This window comes from Sinocyclocheilus anshuiensis, unplaced genomic scaffold (assembly GCF_001515605.1).
Source record: "Sinocyclocheilus anshuiensis isolate Anshui unplaced genomic scaffold, SAMN03320099.WGS_v1.1 scaffold813, whole genome shotgun sequence".
Taxonomy (NCBI): Eukaryota; Metazoa; Chordata; class Actinopteri; order Cypriniformes; family Cyprinidae; genus Sinocyclocheilus; species Sinocyclocheilus anshuiensis.
Window position 1 is genome coordinate 174,527 of NW_015540942.1, and position 20,481 is coordinate 195,007.

Genomic DNA, 20,481 nt, shown 5'->3' on the forward strand with positions numbered 1-20,481 from the left:
GTCTCTCTGCATTGCATATCTACAGAAATAAATAGCTGGTAGAAGCAACATGACTGAGAGCAAGAGAACCATTGTTTAGCCGTACATATGGGAAGCCAAATGCACTGAAAGTGGGATGAAACAGCACGATGTTACAGAGCTCGCGCCGCGCTGACCTGTCATCGGTGCGGATCAATGGACCGAGCCACGCGACCGAACGAATCTCGCGCTATGAACGGCGCAAACTAATCTCACAAGCGCTGCGCTGATTAGTTAAAAAATACTTAAAGGGGTCCTATTATGCTCTTTTACAAAGTCTTGATTTTGTTTTGGGGGTGTACTAGAACAGGCTCTCATACTAGGTTGTTCGAAAAACACATTATTTTTCACACATTTTACATTATTACAACACCTCTCTCCCCAGTCTGGCATGAACGACTTGAATAGGTCCTGTATCAAATGAAGGCCCGCCTTCTGAAATGTGCTGTGATTGGTTAGCTGGGTCGGTGTGTGTTGTGATTGGCAGCAGTCTTTATTTTATTCCTATTATCAATGTTTTTGTTTGTTTTGTTTTTAATCAAGGATACATTTATTATGTCACGCCCCTTACCATAGCCGCCTGCGAGCTTCAGTGTAAATATTGCGTCAAAATCAATTAAATTTGAGCGCGATTTAAACCGGGATGATTGTAACCACTCTAAGTTTGTCTGCCTTGGGAAATAAAGTTGAAAAAGTGAAAAAGCATAATAGGACCCCTTTAATGTACGCACACAAATACGGTTAAAACGCTAATAAGCACTATAACAACACGACATTCACAAAGGAGTCTGGAGTGATACACGTATTTAGGCAGATTTTGAGGCACATTACCTTGAAAAATTAAAGTAATCCACAGCGTCCTCAGCAGCTCAGATGTTGGGAGAAAATGAAGACTCTTATGTTCAGTCTTACATCCAAACACAGAGCATCGGGATTGCTTGCGAGACATTGTTGACATTACAGCTGCTCGAGCGCTGAGAAAATGGACAGCAATGGAAACTATAGCAATGCAGAGCTGTCAATCAACCCCAGTGGCCCCGCCCTATGCAATGTGACGTCACACTGCATGAGAATCAAAACAGCAGGCCTAGTGAGACTGACTTGGTTTAAAGGGGATTAAAAAATGAGGAGTGGGTGGATTTTTATCATTGTAGGGTGGTTGTGTTCACACACTGCCAACACACATTTATGCTCAAACACCATGTAAAAGTGAATTTTGCATCCAATGTCCCCTTTAAATTTTATCACCTACTTTACAGTTGTGTGTTCATAAATGTATGTTTAATTCTTACTGTGTGATGTTTTTAGTGGTGAAGGCACTGATGAGCCACTGCAGGTCCAGAATCCTAACGGGAAAAAGCACCAGAGAGTTAATAGAAAACGAGAAATAAAATAAAATAGGAAAATAGAAAAAATAGAAATCTTTTGTAACAAATATCTTTACTGTCACTTCTAATCAATTTAATGCACCCTTGCTGAATAAAATAGTAAGTATATAACAAATATATAAATATTATATAAAAGTATATATAAAAAGTGACACTAAATTTGAATTCTGGGATTGCCTTTATTGTAGGTCATGGCTAAACATGGCGATGGGCAGTTAATGATCACTACATGCAGAATAGAGGTCATAAATATTCAATTTCTCACACTGACTTTCAAAGGTATCCATCCTAGACTTAATATCATCAAATGAAGATACATGAGCCAAAGACGTTCTATATGGTTTTGGCATTGAAAAGACAGTTTTACTTCTACCAATCTATAAATTATCTTTAACTATCAAGTAATCCAGAAATCAGATGAGAATAGAACTGAAACGTCAGCAATTTAATATCAAGATACAATTAGAAATAAAGTGAACAAAATTATTTAAACAATTAAAATTATCAATAGTCAACTGATTGACCATTTATCTAAAAAAGTGTAAACGTTTCACTTTAATATAATATAATATAATATAATATAATATAATATAATATAATATAATATAATATAATATAATAGCACAAAACGTATACTACAAGTACTATGTTATATGAGTGTTGCAGCACAGTGATTAGGGTTGAGTGATTAGACAATCATAATCATATTTGTTTTATATCCTATAAAAAAAAAGAAAGAAAAAAAAAACTTCAACAAAGTTGCTCTTTCAGGACATTCTCTCTTCTTACATTCAAACTATCCCTGTTCTCAGACTCCATGTCCTTTTGCAAACATTGAATGAGTGTTGTGCTGAGACAGTGACAGCTCTGACAATGAGATTGTGATCATGTGGATCTGTCCTGACTGAAGGTCCACTGGGGAGCGGAAACGTCTCGCCTCTAATCTGACACTCTGTGCTTTTCTGTCAGGTGGCAGGAAGCAGCCATCACAGTCACAAAGAAGCTCATAACAGCTACAAAACCTCTGAAACACCCTCCCGAAACACGTACACACATCTCATCAAACCATCTGATAAAAGTCACGTCTGTAGAGAAAACACACAGAGAGAGGAGACACCAGCTACAGTAGCCAGTAGGGATGTGTACTATGAGCACAGCCACTGAGAATCAAAACTAAAAATGGGAAACAAAAACAAAACTAGTCGATCTCACTAATCGATCGCTTTCTTTGTGTTTCCATTGTGTACTATTCCATAAATTTATACTCAAAATTTATGCTTCAATGAGGTGGCTTAAGGCAAGCAGAAAGTCATTTTAAAGTTAGCGTAACATCTTTAAAAGCATTATTTTGGCCTTTTCTGTAAATCAATGAAGAGCAACTTTATGGTTATTATCTTTCAATAGTGGGTTGTACTCTTGAATAGATATAAACTCATTATGAACATTACAGTAAAAAAATAAACAAATCTAATTTTGTGTTTAACTGTTTATTTATGTTCATAAACAGTTTATATACACGTTAATCTTTCTAGGGATTTTTTTCATCTCCACTGTCTTCTTTATCTTGCAAAATGGTTGTTTGGCCCTATGCTCTGTTAAACTGCTTTGGAAAAACTTTTATAGTGTTAATACAACACAAATAAAATTGAAACTGAAAATGTAAAAACACCTAATGTTTTGCAGAAGAAAAAAAAAAGTTAATTCCTCATAATATTTAAATAATCTTTTTTGGCTTTAGTATTAGAACAAAAAAAGTAAATTGATTATATATTATTTATGTTGTCCTTTAATGTTAAACTTAATATTGTTCTCACACAGTATAAATAATTTTATATACATCAAATCTGCATTTAAAATGAAGGAAAAGGGTCTATTGCAAGGTGATCATTATTTTGGGGGTCCTTGGCATTTAAAAGTTTAAAAACCCCATCGCAGAAATTAATATATTTTTAACGTTTTCCTAATGTTTACACAATCTTTACATAATACTATCCCATGACTGTGGGAACTCTCTGTTAGGTGGGAAAGAACTAGACACTTCAGTCTCTAGATACTTGTACTGACTAGACAAAACAGACCAAAAGAAAAAAATAAAGCTCTAACACCTGACAGAGAGAGAACACGAAGGACAGAGCAAAGATTTCCTGTGAAAGTGGATCTGAACTTTCTCATTTAACTCACTTCTGTCAAATTACCTGCGTTTAAGCATTCACAGGGGCTCATGCGATGCAAAAATGCACAGTTCCCTTTCAGTCGGTCACTCTCGACGTCACGTCGAATGACCGACGAATTGGGATCTCGCTTAGAGAGACCAGTCTACTTCGAGTGTAAACTAAACGAGCCAATGCACATTGGCATGCGATTATTGCATCCAGCTGCTGCTGATCACAGCGTGAGTATAAGTAGGCAGCAGATGCAGCGCATATTCAGCTTTTCGCTTCGGAGCCGAGCGGTTCTATCGTTCTGCTCCTGACCAAGTTCTACAGTAGTACAAACTACAGTCAAGCACGCTCTTCGTGGGCTCTCGTGCTGGTGGACGGCGCTTCAGCGGCGGTGGTTTTCCCGTGTCGAGTGGGTTGCACACAACAGGCTGCACTACCCCTGTGTGTGTTGCAGACGGCCATCTCCCCTGTGCGCTTCAGCACACTAAAAGAGCAAAATCCATCTAAAAGAGCTTCACGGGTGGAACATCTTTTTAAAGACGCGTCAGGAGTGCCCCTGGAGCAGGTCTCCAGGCATGCTGTGGTTTGCACGGATGCCTCAACCACCGGCTCCATACGTAACCGAGACGATCCTAGCTGACAAGAGATGCGTTTAGAGGTGTTCGAGAAGGGACGGGACTGTGTGTGTGAGCGGAAAACAGGAGTGGAGAGCTCTTAGATGAAGAGCACTACTGAGGAGGGAGAAAAGACAGACTGAGGACTTCTGAAAGAGCAAGAGTCTTCAAATCCAGGGACGAATGAACCAGTTAGACGTGTATAGACTGCTGCATGTCTGCGAAACCCTGTGATATGCAATGCGGTTTAGCTGACACAAGCCTTTTGATATTAGTGTGTACACAATCTATTTGACCATGGGGACTTGCTCGTTTTTACTGATGTATATATGTGTGTGTCAGCAGGTCTCCTCACCATCCGTCCACCCCTTGCTTCTGAAGCTCCGAGATGCCGAAAGACAGAGAGCCCATAAAGTCGTTCCGGCTGGTCAAGTCCCAGTCCCAGATCTCCACAGACAGCCTGCGGTCCTTGTCAGACTCCTTCAGATTGCTGTAAGACACAGAGCGCATGAGGGAGACGGACAGAGACAAAGAAATCAAGCTCAACATTTCATTTTGCATTTCACAGACAAACAAATTACTGATCTTTTGGCTGTGCCACTGATGTTTAGGGTCGGAAACAGAGCGAGAGCTTCCTTACAATGTGAAGGTCTCGTTCCATGTGGGATTCAGGCAGCACTTGATGGTCTTGGTCTTCTGTTTGCTCTCGCTCTTGGGGTCAGGGATGAGTTTTAGTTTGACGTAGGGGTCAGAGAGTCCATTAGGGTCCATGGGCACCAGGTTCTTCGCCTCTTTAACTGTAACATAGAAATAGAGATTATATCAGACATATAAGGACCAAGATTTCCCTGCTTTCACTCTTTATAGTGTGCAATCAATGCCAAGTGAATCTTTACGTTAAATAAAAAAGATTTGTTGGAGTTTTGTTCAATAAATATCGCATATGTTAAGCACTGTTTATGTTTTTAGAGTCCAGCACAAAAAAACAATGTGTTATTTACAAAGTTATTTTAATGCCTTCCAAATACTGTTGAAGTTGACCCTAAACTTGTGAACTCATGTCGTTCCAAACCCATAAGACCTAAATTAAGATATTTTTGATGAAATCGCTCATAGACAGCATAGACACGTTCAAGGCTCAGAAACACAGACAGAAGTGGCAGACTGACCAAGAAGAGAAGAAATCGTGGAATAAAGTGGTTCTTTTTGTTTTCTCTGCGCACAAACAGTATTCCTGTAGCTTCATAAAATTACGGTTGAACCACTGATGTCATATATAAAATATATACTGTATATATATATATATATATATATATATATATGTACATAAAGACACACTCACACACACACACACACACACACACTCACACTTATTTTATACATATTTTAGTTCTTAAGTAATTTAATCATATTTTTAGGATGTCTTAATATTTAAAAATAAAATAAAATAAAAAGATACTGAATAAAAATGAAAAAAAAAGTTTTGCATGGGATGTCAAGTGTCTGATAAAATCTTAACCATGTGAACCCTTTACCCCTTAAAAGCATTAACTATGGACTCTAGATGTGAGTGAATAGCTGTCAGTCATTTATACTTATATATCTCATGGACCCTCATGGCCATGTGGGGCTACGAATACACACAGACTATCCCAGTAATTGGGGTCGACCTCAGCACTTGACCAGTACAACAATTAATGCAGGAGGCTGCTGTGGCCTTGAGATTTGTGGGTAGTGTAATTTCCATAATGAGTGGTGTGTGAAGGTAGGCTTAGCTGTTCATTAAGGCAGCGGTGTACTGCAGCACGGAGACAGGAAGAGAGAGACGGCTTCTGCGTGAACCGTCGTGCTCACAGAGCAGGGTTTATTTTGCCAGCTAATAAATGTTACGCACAGCATGTTCGTTCTGAAAGCCCTGCACGCGGAGCAATTAAGAAAGCGGGATCACTGACCATTTAAGAATATTTGCATGAAGATTTCAAAAGCTTTGACCTACAAGATACGCTTAGTTTTGTGGCTCAGAGATGTGGGAAACTCATAACGTTACCTAGTTGATTGAAAAAATACTGATCTCATTTATATAGTAGCGAATAACACAGTTGATCAATCTAACAGACATAGGTGTAAAAGGCTGTAGGATTATAATTAAAGTTTTAGCAAATAATTAAGCAGCACTGCTCCCTCTAGGTGAAAAACAGCACTGCAACTCAATAGCAAATGGTCTTCTGAGTTTTATTGGTGGTCCGAAGAGATCTAGAACTGAGGGATCCTTTAAAGTGACAGTTCACTCAAAAAATTTAAATTTCTTTTATCATTTACTCACCCTCAAGTTGTTCCAAAACTGCACTGAACACAAAAAAAGATACTTTTAAAGGACTATTTCCTGATAATTTACTCACCCCCATGTCATCCAAAATTTTCATGTCTTTCTTTCTTCAGTCGCAAAGAAATTACGTTTTTTGAGAAAAACATTGCCGGAGTTTTCTCCATATAGTGGACCTCCAACGGGTTGAAGGTCCAAATTGTAGTTTCAGTGCAGCTTCAAAAGGCTCTACACGATCCCAGCTGAGGAATAAGGGTCTTATCTAGCCTGTGAAGTTTCAGCTCAAAATTCCCCACAGATCATTTATTATATTGTTTTGAAAATGCCTATTTTGAGTTGAAGCAGAAACACGCTGTTTTTCGGGCCTGTGTCTTTAAATGCAAATGAGCTGCTGCTCCCCGCCCTTTTTCCAGAATAGAGCTGCGCCATTACAGCTCGGACCTGCTAAAAACATCTGTTTTGGTTCTGATTAGCATGTTTATTGCTCTGAAATCATGCGTTTTAAACCATATGAGTTTAAACTTCTGATATACGGTTTTCTGAGAGCACACATCTGAAGCACACGGACAGAAAGCAGCTGTCACAGCATGTGAGTACTAAACTAGTTCTCATTCACACACAGGTTTACGTTAAAAACACATGAGTTACAAAATAGTTGGTTATGTCTGTGAAGGTAAACAGCTGGGAAATAAATCGCATGTTTATTTTAGATCTGTGTGGCAGCAGCAATATACAGTAAATAAATCAATAAATCCACTGCTCTCTCGTCTCCTCTGAGGCTGGGACTCTAAATAGTGTTCTGTGCTCGTCTGTGCAGCCAAAGACAGAACAGTTAGCATGTTTTGCTTAAACTTTCGCCATGGCATTAGAACTAGTATTCCGTTGTCGCTTGCGAAAACACAATAACGGCACCGTGGGTGGAAACTTACAGATTAAGGGGCGGTAAAGTTATAATGAGATCCCTTTGCCACGTCACCAAGGGAGCGAAATCTGACACGCTCGTTTTCTCAGACGCTTGCAGAAAAAGGCTTCCCAAAACAAAGTTACTGGGTTAATCTTGTTCATGTTTCCTTGGTTGGTAGATGCACCGGGGACCTGATTACAAGCACTTAAAACCTGGAAAAGTCAGATTTTCATGATATGTCACCTTTAAAGTGTACTGCTGAATGTACTGACAACCATTTATTGTAACAAAATATACTTTAATGTTATTTCTGTTGAAAATTGTATTAGTCATTAAAGTTAGTCATCAAAGTGTACTCTTCAACAAACTTTTAAACCTGGAAAAGTCCGATTTTCATATGTCACCTTTAAGTGCAAGATTTAAGTCTTTATTCACAAAAAGAAGCCATATAACAAGCACCGACAACAGACTAAATATGGTCACCCAGTTTGCCTCACTAACATTTTTCAACCAGCAAGAGCTCCGGTGGTCAAATAGAGTGCGAGTGTGAGAAAGATGAGGTGGAAAGGACCTTTTAAAGGCAGAGCGGCCGCCCCATTTCCATCCAGGTATTGGTCAGTTCATTAGCTTTAAGTGACAGGCCTTTGAAATGTGCGACAGGAAGTGGTGCCATTCATCTTACTGTACGCTCAGCAGATCTGCGGCACCGTCGCGTGACATTAAATTATAAAGGACAGCGTGATGGATTAAAAATGTCTTTTGCGCTCAAGGCTGTCTGCGCCTCGGTTCTTTACATGGTGCAGCTCAGCTCATTAGCCGCTAGCGGGCTAAAGGCTGTTAGTTAATTCTAAGGGAAAATGGGAGCTGAGGCTCGCGGGGTGAAATGGCCCAGGATTGAGCTTGAAAAGAGGGATGCATGGCTGAATATAGAGCAGTGTGTTGAGGCTAATGTCACATATACACACCCACTGCTGCACAGATCCAGGCCTACTGCCCTCCAGAAAGCAGTTCACCCAAGAATTACAATTCTGTATTCACACTCATGTTGTTCCAAAACAGTATGACTTTCTTTCTTCTGAGGAACACAAAAGATAATATTTAGAAGTGATTATTTTTTAGTCAACACAATGAAAGTCAGTGGGGTTTAATGTTGTTTTGGACTGGTTTTGACTTTCATGTATGAACAAAAAAATTTTGTGTTTTGCAGAAAAAAACTTTTTTATACAGGTTTGGAACGACATGAGGGTGAGTGAATGATGATAGAATTTTCATTTTTGCCTGAACAATCCCTTTAACTGCACTCTGATCAATTTTCTCTTGGTTTGTCTTCCAGAAATCTCATTTAATTGAGCTCATCTTCTGCTCTGAAAGTACGACTAAGTGGAACTAAGTGGAAATTAGAACCAAGTGCAGATTCCTCATGGATATAATAGTTTAATATCATAGATATAATAACAAATAAGTGGAAATTTATCATGGATATAATTTAAAATGTTTGAAAAGCTATTATCATATAAAACAATCATATAAAGCATGGAGGGTTTACAAAGAGTCAAGCTAAAGGGACAGATCACACAAAAATGACAAACCTGTCCAAAACAAACCTGTTTTGGAATATAAATATTGAACAATCTTCACACATTTTCCAAAAAAGCACTATAATTGCATCATAAAACATAACTGAAGTCTTCTGAAGTCATACAATAGCTCTGTGTGATGAAAAGACTAGAATTTAAAGTCAAGTTTACACAAATCATCATGCAGCTATCAAATCAAACGTTGCAGGCTGTTGGGCATCAATAACATCAAGTGCCACTGGTTTTTGTATGTGAAGTTCAATGACACCTTCAGATTTCAGAGCTACATTAATGTTTGATAAAGTGAATAATGAACTATGAATTGTTTCTGTATGGAAACAGATGGGCGAAGGCTCTTCCAAACAAATTCAACTTCTGTTTTCCAGTGGAGTTTTGTACTGGGTGAATTATCGTCGAGTGAACAAGCGCACACGAGTCTTTTCTCAGTCGGGTTTGTGCTAAGAGAATGAGAATAACGCCCTCTGCTGGACACTGAAAGCATCATCATATTCCTGTCTTTTCTTCTCACAGGCTGCAACAGGAGACCATTTCCTCAGTGTGCTTGTGTTTTTGTTTCGGAGGCGTGTTTGTATTGATGCCAAGGAGAGACAGGAAGACTAAGTGTGCTTTCTTGTGTTGCCATGGACACGTGTAATGTAATACAAGTTTACAAGAGTGACCCTATAGAATTTCACAATGAGCTGGAACGCATTTCACTTCATCACTGTCACATGCTGCATTTTAGACATCAGGGCTACTTTCTTTGTGTCCTTTTCTCACTGCTGTCAGCCTTTTTGGATTTAGCTTTTACTTTATTAATGGACTAGACTATAACTAGACAACTTGCCATCATATTCTGCCCCCTATGGGAAACAGTTCTTTTACAATGAGGTTTTGTAACAAACGATATTTAATACTGACAACAAGGGGTGTTGCAATACAGTACACCAGTGTTGACAATAACCATGATACTTAAAAAATTAAATACTGATATCATGTTACTGCTAAATTATCATTTTGTAAATAAGATGAAGATGAACGAAGGTCTTACGGTTGTAGAACTACATGAGGGTGAGTAATTAATGACAGAATTTTCATTTTTGGGTGATCTATCCCTTTAATATCAATAACCTGTTTGTGCTCAGATTACTATGGCAAAGTATGATACAACATTAAATTTTTGGGGGATTATGCTCCAGAGCCATGTCCTAGCAGTCAGCGCTTGTGTTTAAACACATGAAGCTGTAATGCTAATGAAAATGACAAATGTCCGGCAATCGATTTTCATTTTTGGGTATTTCTTTAATGCAACTGGGTATTTCCAGCTCGAGCAGCCCTGAAATGGTGCAAGCTAGTCTAAATATATCCTGCTACCTAGTGCTGCTTTGGATTCACCACTAGGAGGAATCAAACTCTAGGAAATTCCCACAAGTCTTCAGAGCAGCATACTTAATGCCTCAACTCGATGTACTCATGCAAGATGTGCCGTATAAAGTGCATTTTTGGCTGTTCTTCAAGGGTCAAACGAAGGCATGTGTGTGGTAACGAGAGGTCCAGGATCCACCAGCGAGTGGTGCATTATTTAGGAAGCTGTGAGTGAGTGAGTGAGTGAGTGAGTGAGTGAGTGAGTGTTTGCTTCCATGCACATGTGTGCAGCCGTGATGTGTGTGAGTGGACAGCGGTGACTCACTGCTGACGGTGAGCACATTGTTCTTGATCTCTGCAGTGATTTGGATGCGGCCCCTCCTCTCAGTGTGGTCAGTCCCACACAGACTCGGCACATTGGCCACACAGCGCTTATGGATGTTCATCATGCAGTCTGGATAAAGAGAGACAGAAAGAGGGAGAGATGTTACACCACAACCCCAACTTACAGATGCGCATTGTGTAAAAGATGATACATTAATCTATATATAAGTGTGACCTTTTAAAGGCCAGACGGAAAGGGAAAGTGCTTTCCTTCTACCAAAGACCTGTTGAGCCAATTCTGTAACTATGAATGGCAGTTCAGCCATGACTCATAAGTCTCCTACCAACATGTAGACTGCATCAAATGTATACTTTGCAAGCAAAGGCAATCCCAGAAAGCAAATTTATAGCCACAAAATATATATATATATATATATTCATTCATGAAGAATGCATTAAATGGATAAAAAGTGACAGAATAGAAATGTACGCTACAAAAGATTTAAATTTTATCAGCATTTGCACAAACCATTAAGCAGAACAACTGTTTTTAACACTGATAATAAATATTTATTGAGTGCCAAATCGGCACATCAGAATGACTTCTAAAGGATCATGTGACGCTGAAGACTGGTATAATCATTGCTTAAAAATTTGCCATTATCATTAAATATTAAAATATATTAAAATAGAAAACAAATGTTTTATTTTTAATAAAAGATTTCACAATATTACTGTTTTTCACTGTATATTTATCAAATAAATGCAGCCTTGGTGAAGGTATTTTGTACCTTATTTACACCTAAAGGTGAATATTAGTACCTTAAAGGTACATACAGATAAATGGTACATATAAGTATTTTTTGAAAAGGTAGCAGCCAAATTCAGTACTTGTTTTCTGAGACCATATTGTACATTGTATATATTTCAGTTGCCGTTCTAAAAGGTACCTGCTTATGTATACAGTAGACAAGGGGTTGACTCACTAGATTATGGAACAAAGTAACTGTATTTTCCTTTTTTTATTATTTATTAATAATATTAATAATGGGAACATGAAAACACATATAAATTCAACTTCCCCACCTACCCTCCCTCACCTACCCAACCTAACCCCGCTGTCTCTTTAAATGGGGTACATAATGAACAGAAAACCAAAGCCACAGGAATCATAAAACATAAATTCCAAAAAGTAACAGTATTTTCTGAAGGTTGTATAGAAACTAGTCCAGGTTGTACTCTCCTGCTAAAATCATCGCCAGCATGTGTGTTTTGGATGCTGCTATACTTATTAACCAGCGAGGCCATCCAGCTCCATCATAAATAAATAGGCTGGTTGACTACTCTAAACTGATCTTCACAGCAGGGTCAGTGGGGGCTGAAGAACAAAGCAGTAGTGAAGATGCTAATCACAGTTATGCTGCTTTTGTTGTGTTGGAGGCCACAGGCCAAAGACAAGCAGCCGGACTCAACATAAGTTTACATATCAAATAGCCAAACAGGCACTCTGGCATTCAGACTACTTCTGAAAATGACTGTGGACACACTCTCACACACACTGTACTCCTTCATGCACTGCAGCACTTCTCCACAGTTCAGTCAGAAGTGTGACAGAGCGCAAGCCATAGCTGGAGTGTAAACAGTGTAGAGGGCCCCGGAGAAGACGACGCACGCATTGGAAACTAAACAAAGGTAATTATAGCTCTCCCTGTCTGCAACCATAACAACTTTGTGTCAGGTTTCAGGTGAAGATGCTGAGCGCCTCATCTTTACACCACCTGTCAGCTCACCTGTCATTCATTAATAAGAGTAAAGAGCTGCTGAAAAATACGCTGTTATATCAATGAATATCTGTTAGCCAACTATCAGGTATGTGGCGGTGAATATCTGTGCCCCAGAGGCTTGGACAGCTGCTAAGCGAGTGAAGCATTTTGAATGTTTTATATATTGGACACTGGATAAGAGGCTGGCTACCGTGAGATGGAAAATCTCTTTTCAGTCAGGTGCTTTGTGAGTGGGACTTCATACAGCCTGGTTATGTTCTCAGGATATTCGCCTCGCAGGGATACATAACACACACGGATCACCCAACCAATATACTAGGGTTGCACGTTATACAGTACAAATGGGATCATAAAACATTGAATAGTAGTAACACAGTAACATTTCGCACATTTTGAATTCTAACAATGTGTTGCTATTCAGTACAGTTGAGCAGTCCAAGGAGCGTGACGTAAAATGTGAGCGCTAATGCTAAGTTAATGGTGTCAGAATGCATCAATGCATGATTTGCGCATGAAAAAGTTGAATGCATTTATTGTGGAACTTAATAATTGATTATCATTCCTGCAATAACAGCCAATGTGGGTATTACAATAGATGCAGAGCATGTGAGACTGGGAAAAAAGAAAGTTCATGCTGCCTACACTACCATTCAAAAGTCTGGAGTTGGTAAGATTTTTTAATGTTTTCGAAAGAAGTATCTTAAAGAGCAGGTCATATGGGTTTTTGAAAAATATCTCTTTTGCAGTTTATAACGTAGCTATCCTTAAATGAAAACAATCTGCAAAGTTGTTAATCAAAAAAGTGCATGATAAATAAAGATATTGTCTCTCAAAAGAGAGAGTCGATTCTGAATCGCCTTATCGAGTCGTCATATTTTCCAATCTTTTTCCTGTTACCGGTATACGTCACTGGGTAATACATTTGCATAATCCCCGCCTGACCTGCCCACAAACACTTCCGCTAGTTAGTGTGTTTACATCATGTTGAGAAGACGCTGTGTTCAAGGATACCACAGAAATACAATTCGAACCTTTTGTTGTGTGCATGTCATTTTACCAAGGACTGCTTCTCTAATCTTAACTTTAGCTGTGGACACGATGTAGTGTAGCGCACAGACTTTATAATCATTGTGAAATGTTATGTTGCTGCACCGGCAGCTATAGGGTTAATGCGGGAGAGACGAGTAAGTTAGCTAATAGAGTTAGTTAGGCTGCTGCGCCTGTGATAGAGCTGTATGGAACGATATTCCGGATAATTTTCCAAAGGAATTGCAAATTGTATTTTCAATTGCGTTTTCCATATGTGGATGCATAAATTGTGAAATTATCCAAATGCAATTGCAAATCCTGCATTACCGTTTGCATTTTCGCTTTCGTGAACGCACAGTGACTGCCAAATTTCAAATGAAAAAGCAAAGTCCATTTGCAGCTGTATTTCCCATGTCTTAGGAGTTACGAGCCTGTCATATTTAAATAGCAATATTAATTACCAATTGAAAATACAATTTGCAATTCCTTTTGAAAATTGTCCGGAATATCGTTCCATAGAGCTGTTCTGCGTTCTGATTAAAAGTTAAGACAGACCGTCTTTTTTTGTCTGTCGTTCTTCATACATTACAGTAGACATTATTTTGGTTTACAAACTGTATTGTTTCATCAGTTAGTCACGTTAGCACTCGGCTAACATATCCACCATTATTATTTAATCCGTAATAGAGAGCGTCACACTTGCCTCAAGACCTTTTACCGTTTGCACACCACTTGATGCACTTGATGCACTTGCAAATGGACTTTGCTTTTTCATTTGAAATTTGGCAGTCACTGTGCGTTCGCGAAAGCGAAAATGCAAACGGTAATGACTCCAACACAATATTAGGACACTTTAAAATACCATATGACCTGCTCTTTAAGCTCACTGAGGCTGTAATTATATGATCAAAAATACAGAAAATAACAGTTTTCTATATAATATTTATTCTATTATGTAATTTATTCCTGTGATGGCAAACCAGAATTTTCAGCATCATTACTCCAGTCTTCAGTGTCACATGACCCTTCAGAATTCATTCAATCATATGCTGATTTAGTGCTCAAGAAACATTATTATCAATGGTAAAAAGTTTTTTTTTTTCAGGATTCTATGATGAATAAAGCTCAAAAGAACAGCATTTATTTGAAAAAGAAATCTTCTGTAACATAAAAGTCTTTACTGTCACTTTTGATCAATTGAATGCATCCTTGCTGAATAAAAGTACAAATTTCTTACTGACCCCAGACTTTTGTAGTTTATCTGTTTAAATAAAAAAAATTAAAAAATAAAAAATAAATGTTTTTGTTGGTATTAGACTGAATCCTACATTTTGATACCCAGCCAACCCTACAACATCCATTCCACAAAAATAATTTGCATCCTGGGATCAGCTTTGGACTATAAAAACATGTAAAAACTTTTTTCAAAAGCAAAGAAGTATTCTACTTGGTTGATTATGTGTTACTCTGTGCCTGAGTGGAAATCAAGGAAAGTGAGAGATACCCACGGTCACATCTCATGCCCTGGTGGATGAGTCCATAGAGCAGAGAGCCGCAGTGGTCACAGAAGGTGGGGCTGGAGTACGTGTGGACCTTGAACTTGTGCTTACTGCGCGGGTCCTTCAGAGAGACACACAAAAAAAGAGAGCAGTCAGCTACGTTGGCCATAAATAAGCATTACCAAAAATAAACTGGGAATTATTGTTGATTGCAATAACACAAATACATGGTGCAAAAGATCTTAAAGCGGAAGTACATTTGAAACAAGCAGAAGAGAAATGAATTCAAACAGGTATTTTACATGGTAAAAGCACAGGTGCGGCAAGGAGAAGTAAGTAAGAAAAGTCAGCTTATAGCTTTATAATATTCACATTTTAACCTTTTTTGCTAATTGTTGAAAAAAGTAAACATTAGAATTTTTTTTTTGTTTAAAAGCAAATGGATTGCTACTGTACAACACATGTAAAGCACATTTCACATATATGCAATGCAATAATACTGTATTATATAATGTATATATACACACACACACACACACACAAAACCACTATTCAAAAGTAAGATTAGAGTGATTTTTGTAGATTTTTTAAAAGAAATTAATATTTTATTCAGCAAGCATGCATTAAATTGATCAAAAGTGACATACGTTTACATTATTAAAAAAACGTAACTACATTTATAAACTCTATTAAACTAAATTATGTTATTTTTATTTTTTCATCAAACTTTTCATCTATTTATCAAATAATTCTTTATGAAACAAATGATTGCACTTTCCACAAAAATACTAAGCAGCTGTTTTTAACATTGAAAATAAATGTTTCTTGATCAAATCTGCATATCAGAATGATTAGTATCTTGACTGGAGTAATGGCTGTTGAAAATTCAGCTTTACCATCACAAGAAAAAAATCATTTTAAAATATATTTCAAAAAAATAAATGTGATTTTAAAATTAAAACATATTTCACACTTCACACTATTACTGTTTTTACCCTCTAGTGGTGCCTTGGTAAGCATTAAAACATCTTTCAAAAACATTTAAAAAAAAATGTTTTTTTGAACAGTAGTGTATTACACATAATTAAACAGAAATAGAAAATAAACAAATAAAGAGCAGTGAGATTTTTATTGTTTGCAAAATTTGTTCTTTAATATATAAATAAAATTGCAATATTGTTTAGTTCATAGAATATATTATATAAAATAAAATCATATATATAATATGATAATACATAATAATATTGATTAATAGTACATAGATTATATAATGACGGAGGATGACACCTGAGCGATACTGGAGCACCGGGTCAGCAGGGCACTGCCAGTCAGCTGAAACACTGGCTGAAACACCAGAATAGCCTTCCTGTTCGCTTCCCCCCCAAGTGATCCATCCATTATTAATTAAGCACAGGCTCTTTTATGACTTTCTATTCATAAGAAGCTGTTTTAATATTCTCCCTCTGAACACAGCTCATGGCGACGTTGACACTCGGACAAAAAGAGAGCAGCTTATACGGCCTGTGGCCTGGGCACACACGGAGGCCCCGGTGACCGTATGCAGCACACACAAAGCCAAAGTTCAAAGGTCAAAGTTTGGCAAGGCCCGTTAGCCTCTGCTAGTGGATACTGTAACTACATGCCCTGCGGGGTAAAAGTATTTCTCTATTCTAATAACAGCAGTTTTCTATTTTGTATTTCTATTTTATTCCAGTCTTCAGGTGTCAAACTGTCCCGCTTAATATTTCTGTGGAAACCATGACACATTTTTTCAGGATTCTTTGATGAATTGAAAGCACCTTTTGTAAGATTATAAATGTTTAAATTAAAGTAAATTATGAATGATCAATTTAATGTATCCTTGCTGAATAAAAGCATAAATTTCTTTTTTTTTTAATCTTTGAACAGCAGTGTGTATATTACTCATATTTAATTAAAATTTGCTTTAAATTTATTTGCTAAAAAGAACATTATTTGGTGTATTTGGTGTAATGAAATGTGTTTATGCGGTTTAAGGTTCAAAAAACACATTATTTTCCACATAATGTACATTATTGTTGCTCCTCTATGCCCCGCCTTTCTCAAATGGGTCTATTTTTACAAAGCTCATCGGTCTGAAAAGCAAGGTGTGCTCTGATTGGCCAGCTATGCAGTGCGTTATGATCAGTCACATAGACATGTGGGGCCGTGTTTAAACGAGGCATTTTAGGAGTGCGTGGACAAGTCTTAACTTTTATAAAGAATATCTCTTTGGATTTGAGACTTTAGTCTTTGCAACTTTACAGATCTTCTTTATGCACCAAGAGCTTGTAACACTCCAAAGAGAAAGGAAAAATTGAAATCGCATCATATGACCCCTTTAATAAAATATGTTTTATTTGTTTTTTCATATTTTGCCTAATTACATATTACTTGTTAGTTTTGTCATTTGCTTGAAAACAATGGTCTAGTTTCTGGCCGAGGTAACTATACACTTCAAAAGTGAGACAAATCTATTACTACTCAACCGAATCATGCCGCACGGGCCGTTTCTGTGCATTATCCATTGTATCTTTTTCCTTGCTTTTTTTCATGAGAACAGTTGTGAAAATATCAATTTGGATGGCACTCTACAAACAACCAAACCTATAGCAACCCATTAGGCAATATAAACAGCACTGAGAAAACCACAAAACCTACACGACCGAGTGGGCAATTTGGACAGCAATATGAAAACCACTAGAGCCAGTGCACTTTCAAAGCTCAATGGAAAGCAGCTAAGTGCTCAATCAAAATTATATTAACCATCCCAGCCATATTAAACAGCATTGAGGAAGCTTTTGGAAACAGAAGATGGAAGGCGTTTCTATCCATACATCAAGTACAAAGTATAATCAAGCTTTAAAGCCTGAGCCTCCATGAATTATGGACCAAGCTGTCCATTTTCCTCTTGTGTTTGCCGGCAAAGTTACAAGCGATGATCGTGCTTAATGTAGTGAAAAGTATGGAGCCCATGAGTTCATTCACGAAACGTCTGCTTTGCAATGCAATACTTTGCAACAGAATGTACAAAGTTTCGCAAGAGAACGCAAAAGCATCGAAGTATGTTGCCCTACTTGTAATAAAATTAAAGTAAAATGCACAAATAACATTAAGATTCAAGGAGGTCTAAAAGATTTTCAAAACTTTTACAACTTTTTTTGCTTTAAAACATTTACAAATGTTAAATATACAAATAAAATGTTAAGGATACCACTGCATCTGTCTGAAAAAAAAGCAGTGATTTAGTTATTTTCAAAGCTTTCAATGTACTCTCATTATAATAGAACTTCATTATTGTTTATTTAATTCTAACAAGTACTTTTTTGTTAAATATTAACCAAAATTAAAAATAATTTGTTTATAATCTCTGCACAGGAGAGACTTGGTGTTGTTTCGAAACAAAAGAAAATATATTGTATCGGCTATCGGCCAAAATGAGTTGAAAAATATCGGCATATCAGATATCAGCAAAAATCCAATATCATGAATTCTGTTAAGAATAATTAAACGGGGTTGAGCAAAACTACATACTTTTAAAATCCTATTTTAAGTGGGTTGACTAAATTACTAGTTAAATAACCTTTATAGGAATGTCTCAAATGTTTTTTTGTCTATAGAATGAACGTCAGTGGAGTCCAAAACCACATTAGACCACACTTCTATTGTATGGAACACTGAGGCATTTTTCAAAATTCTCTTTTGTGTTCCAAAGAAGAAAGTCATAAAGGTTTGGAAAAACATGATGAATAAATAATGATTTTTTTTTTTTTTTGAGTGAACTATGCATTTTTTTAAAAAAGCCCTATTTCATGTTCAATGCATCCTTCTTACATAAATACATTTTCTAGCATTCAGGAACAGTTCGATAAAACATATTGGTGCATCTCATGGCACCACAAACAATTTACAGCACCATCTAAAGCAGCACAGAGAACAATATGATGTGCTCACGTCTGTGAAGGTCCATTCAAACAAATGAAGGCACATCAGAAGAGGGCTGTGAAATGCAGAGTAGGTGCAGGTGTGAAGGGGCTTTTGTAGACTCATCTGAATAGTCTGATGACAATGTCACCCCTGTAGCGCTGGCCCATCCGACAAAACTCAGATTCACTCATAATAAAGAGAAGAGACACAGTATAATTCATTTGTATTATAATTCCCTGTCAACTTATACAGATGGGACACAGTGAGCAGCATACAAACAATGAAAGCCGGTAGATGAAATTAAGCCCAACATATGGGTGCCTGTCCAAACAGAGATCCATAGACAGGAAAAACAGCAAGTGACAGACGCAAATAAAATCATAGCACCATCTTTGTGATAGAACTGATCTAAATACTTTTATTATTTTTATTTATTACAAAAAACACCTTCTTCCAAATTGTATATATATTTAACTACAATCATACAAACAACCTGTCCGTTTTGTACCCGATTTCAGGTCTGTATGGGGGAGATCTGATCCCAATATGTAGGCAAAACCTGAGCCACACACACACAGTGCAGGTGTGGGTTTCTCTGATCACGTCCCCCTCTTCAAAGCAGATGTGATCATTTAAGGCGCTTTGTTCATCACTGAACCCTCATTAAAATGAAACGTGAGAGCACAGGAACAGTCTAAATCTGATCAAGACCCACTGATCACAAAATACTAATGTTCCTTTGTGGACATCACAGATTATACTGACCTTCTGACCACAACTAGAGACCATTTTTACCAGAATATGTCAAATTGTATTATTATATATTACCTATATTGTGTGCTGCAGATAACTGAAAGAACGAAACTATGCACTGTACCAGGTTTTCTTGTGTCTGCTTTTTTAAATGACTCCAACAAGCATGCATCTTTTTGAGATCTTTCAAATTTTCTACCGTCATGTCCTATTACGTAAAATAAGCAAGACCAAGGCCACACTTCCCCTAAAATATTCTGAAGTGCAGACTAATCAAATACAGACAGGTTTATTTTTAAACAACTGTATTACATGCTGAATATGTGGTTACATCCTCAAGTGTAACAAAGTGAACTGAAGCTCCTTCAGAGGGGGGAGTGGTGTGTTTAGATTGGCTGAATTTGTCAGGCAAGAAGTTCACAGTTCCCTCAGACCAATGCAGGTGTTTGGGAAACCAAGAAAAAAAAAACCCACAAAGCAGTTCACAGGAAACAGCAAGTGTTACACAGGAAAACGATTTTCTGCACACAACCCTTTAGAAACTCCACCACTAATATGTCAGTGCCTTAACATGCAATTCATGTGTCTCTCTTTCTATGCATTAAAATTGAATCAGAATCAGAATCAGAATGAACTTTATTGCCAGGTATGTTTACACATACGAGGAATTTGTTTTCGTGATACTGACGAGAATGAATGAGAAAAACTCCCGCGGTGAGTAGAACGGCTTGCAGTTAATGAAGAGCACTTCTAGATCTGAACAGCACATCTTCTTTAACACAGTTACATCTGTACA

The 20,481-nt window shown here is 37.4% G+C and overlaps 1 protein-coding gene across 4 annotated transcripts in view; it reads right to left on the reverse strand.

Moving 5' to 3' along the window:
- Window positions 1–20,481, reverse strand: part of prkcbb (protein kinase C, beta b) — a 139,278-nt gene that overhangs the window by 69,231 nt on the left and 49,566 nt on the right. For all 4 annotated transcript variants that reach the window (XM_016487666.1, XM_016487667.1, XM_016487665.1 and 1 more), the window contains exons 4-7: window positions 14,997–15,108; window positions 10,677–10,805; window positions 4,823–4,979; window positions 4,538–4,672 (exon numbers count right to left, since the gene is read on the reverse strand). In XM_016487666.1, the coding sequence (XP_016343152.1) occupies window positions 4,538–4,672; window positions 4,823–4,979; window positions 10,677–10,805; window positions 14,997–15,108 (533 nt within the window). The remainder of the gene's footprint in view (window positions 1–4,537; window positions 4,673–4,822; window positions 4,980–10,676; window positions 10,806–14,996; window positions 15,109–20,481) is intronic.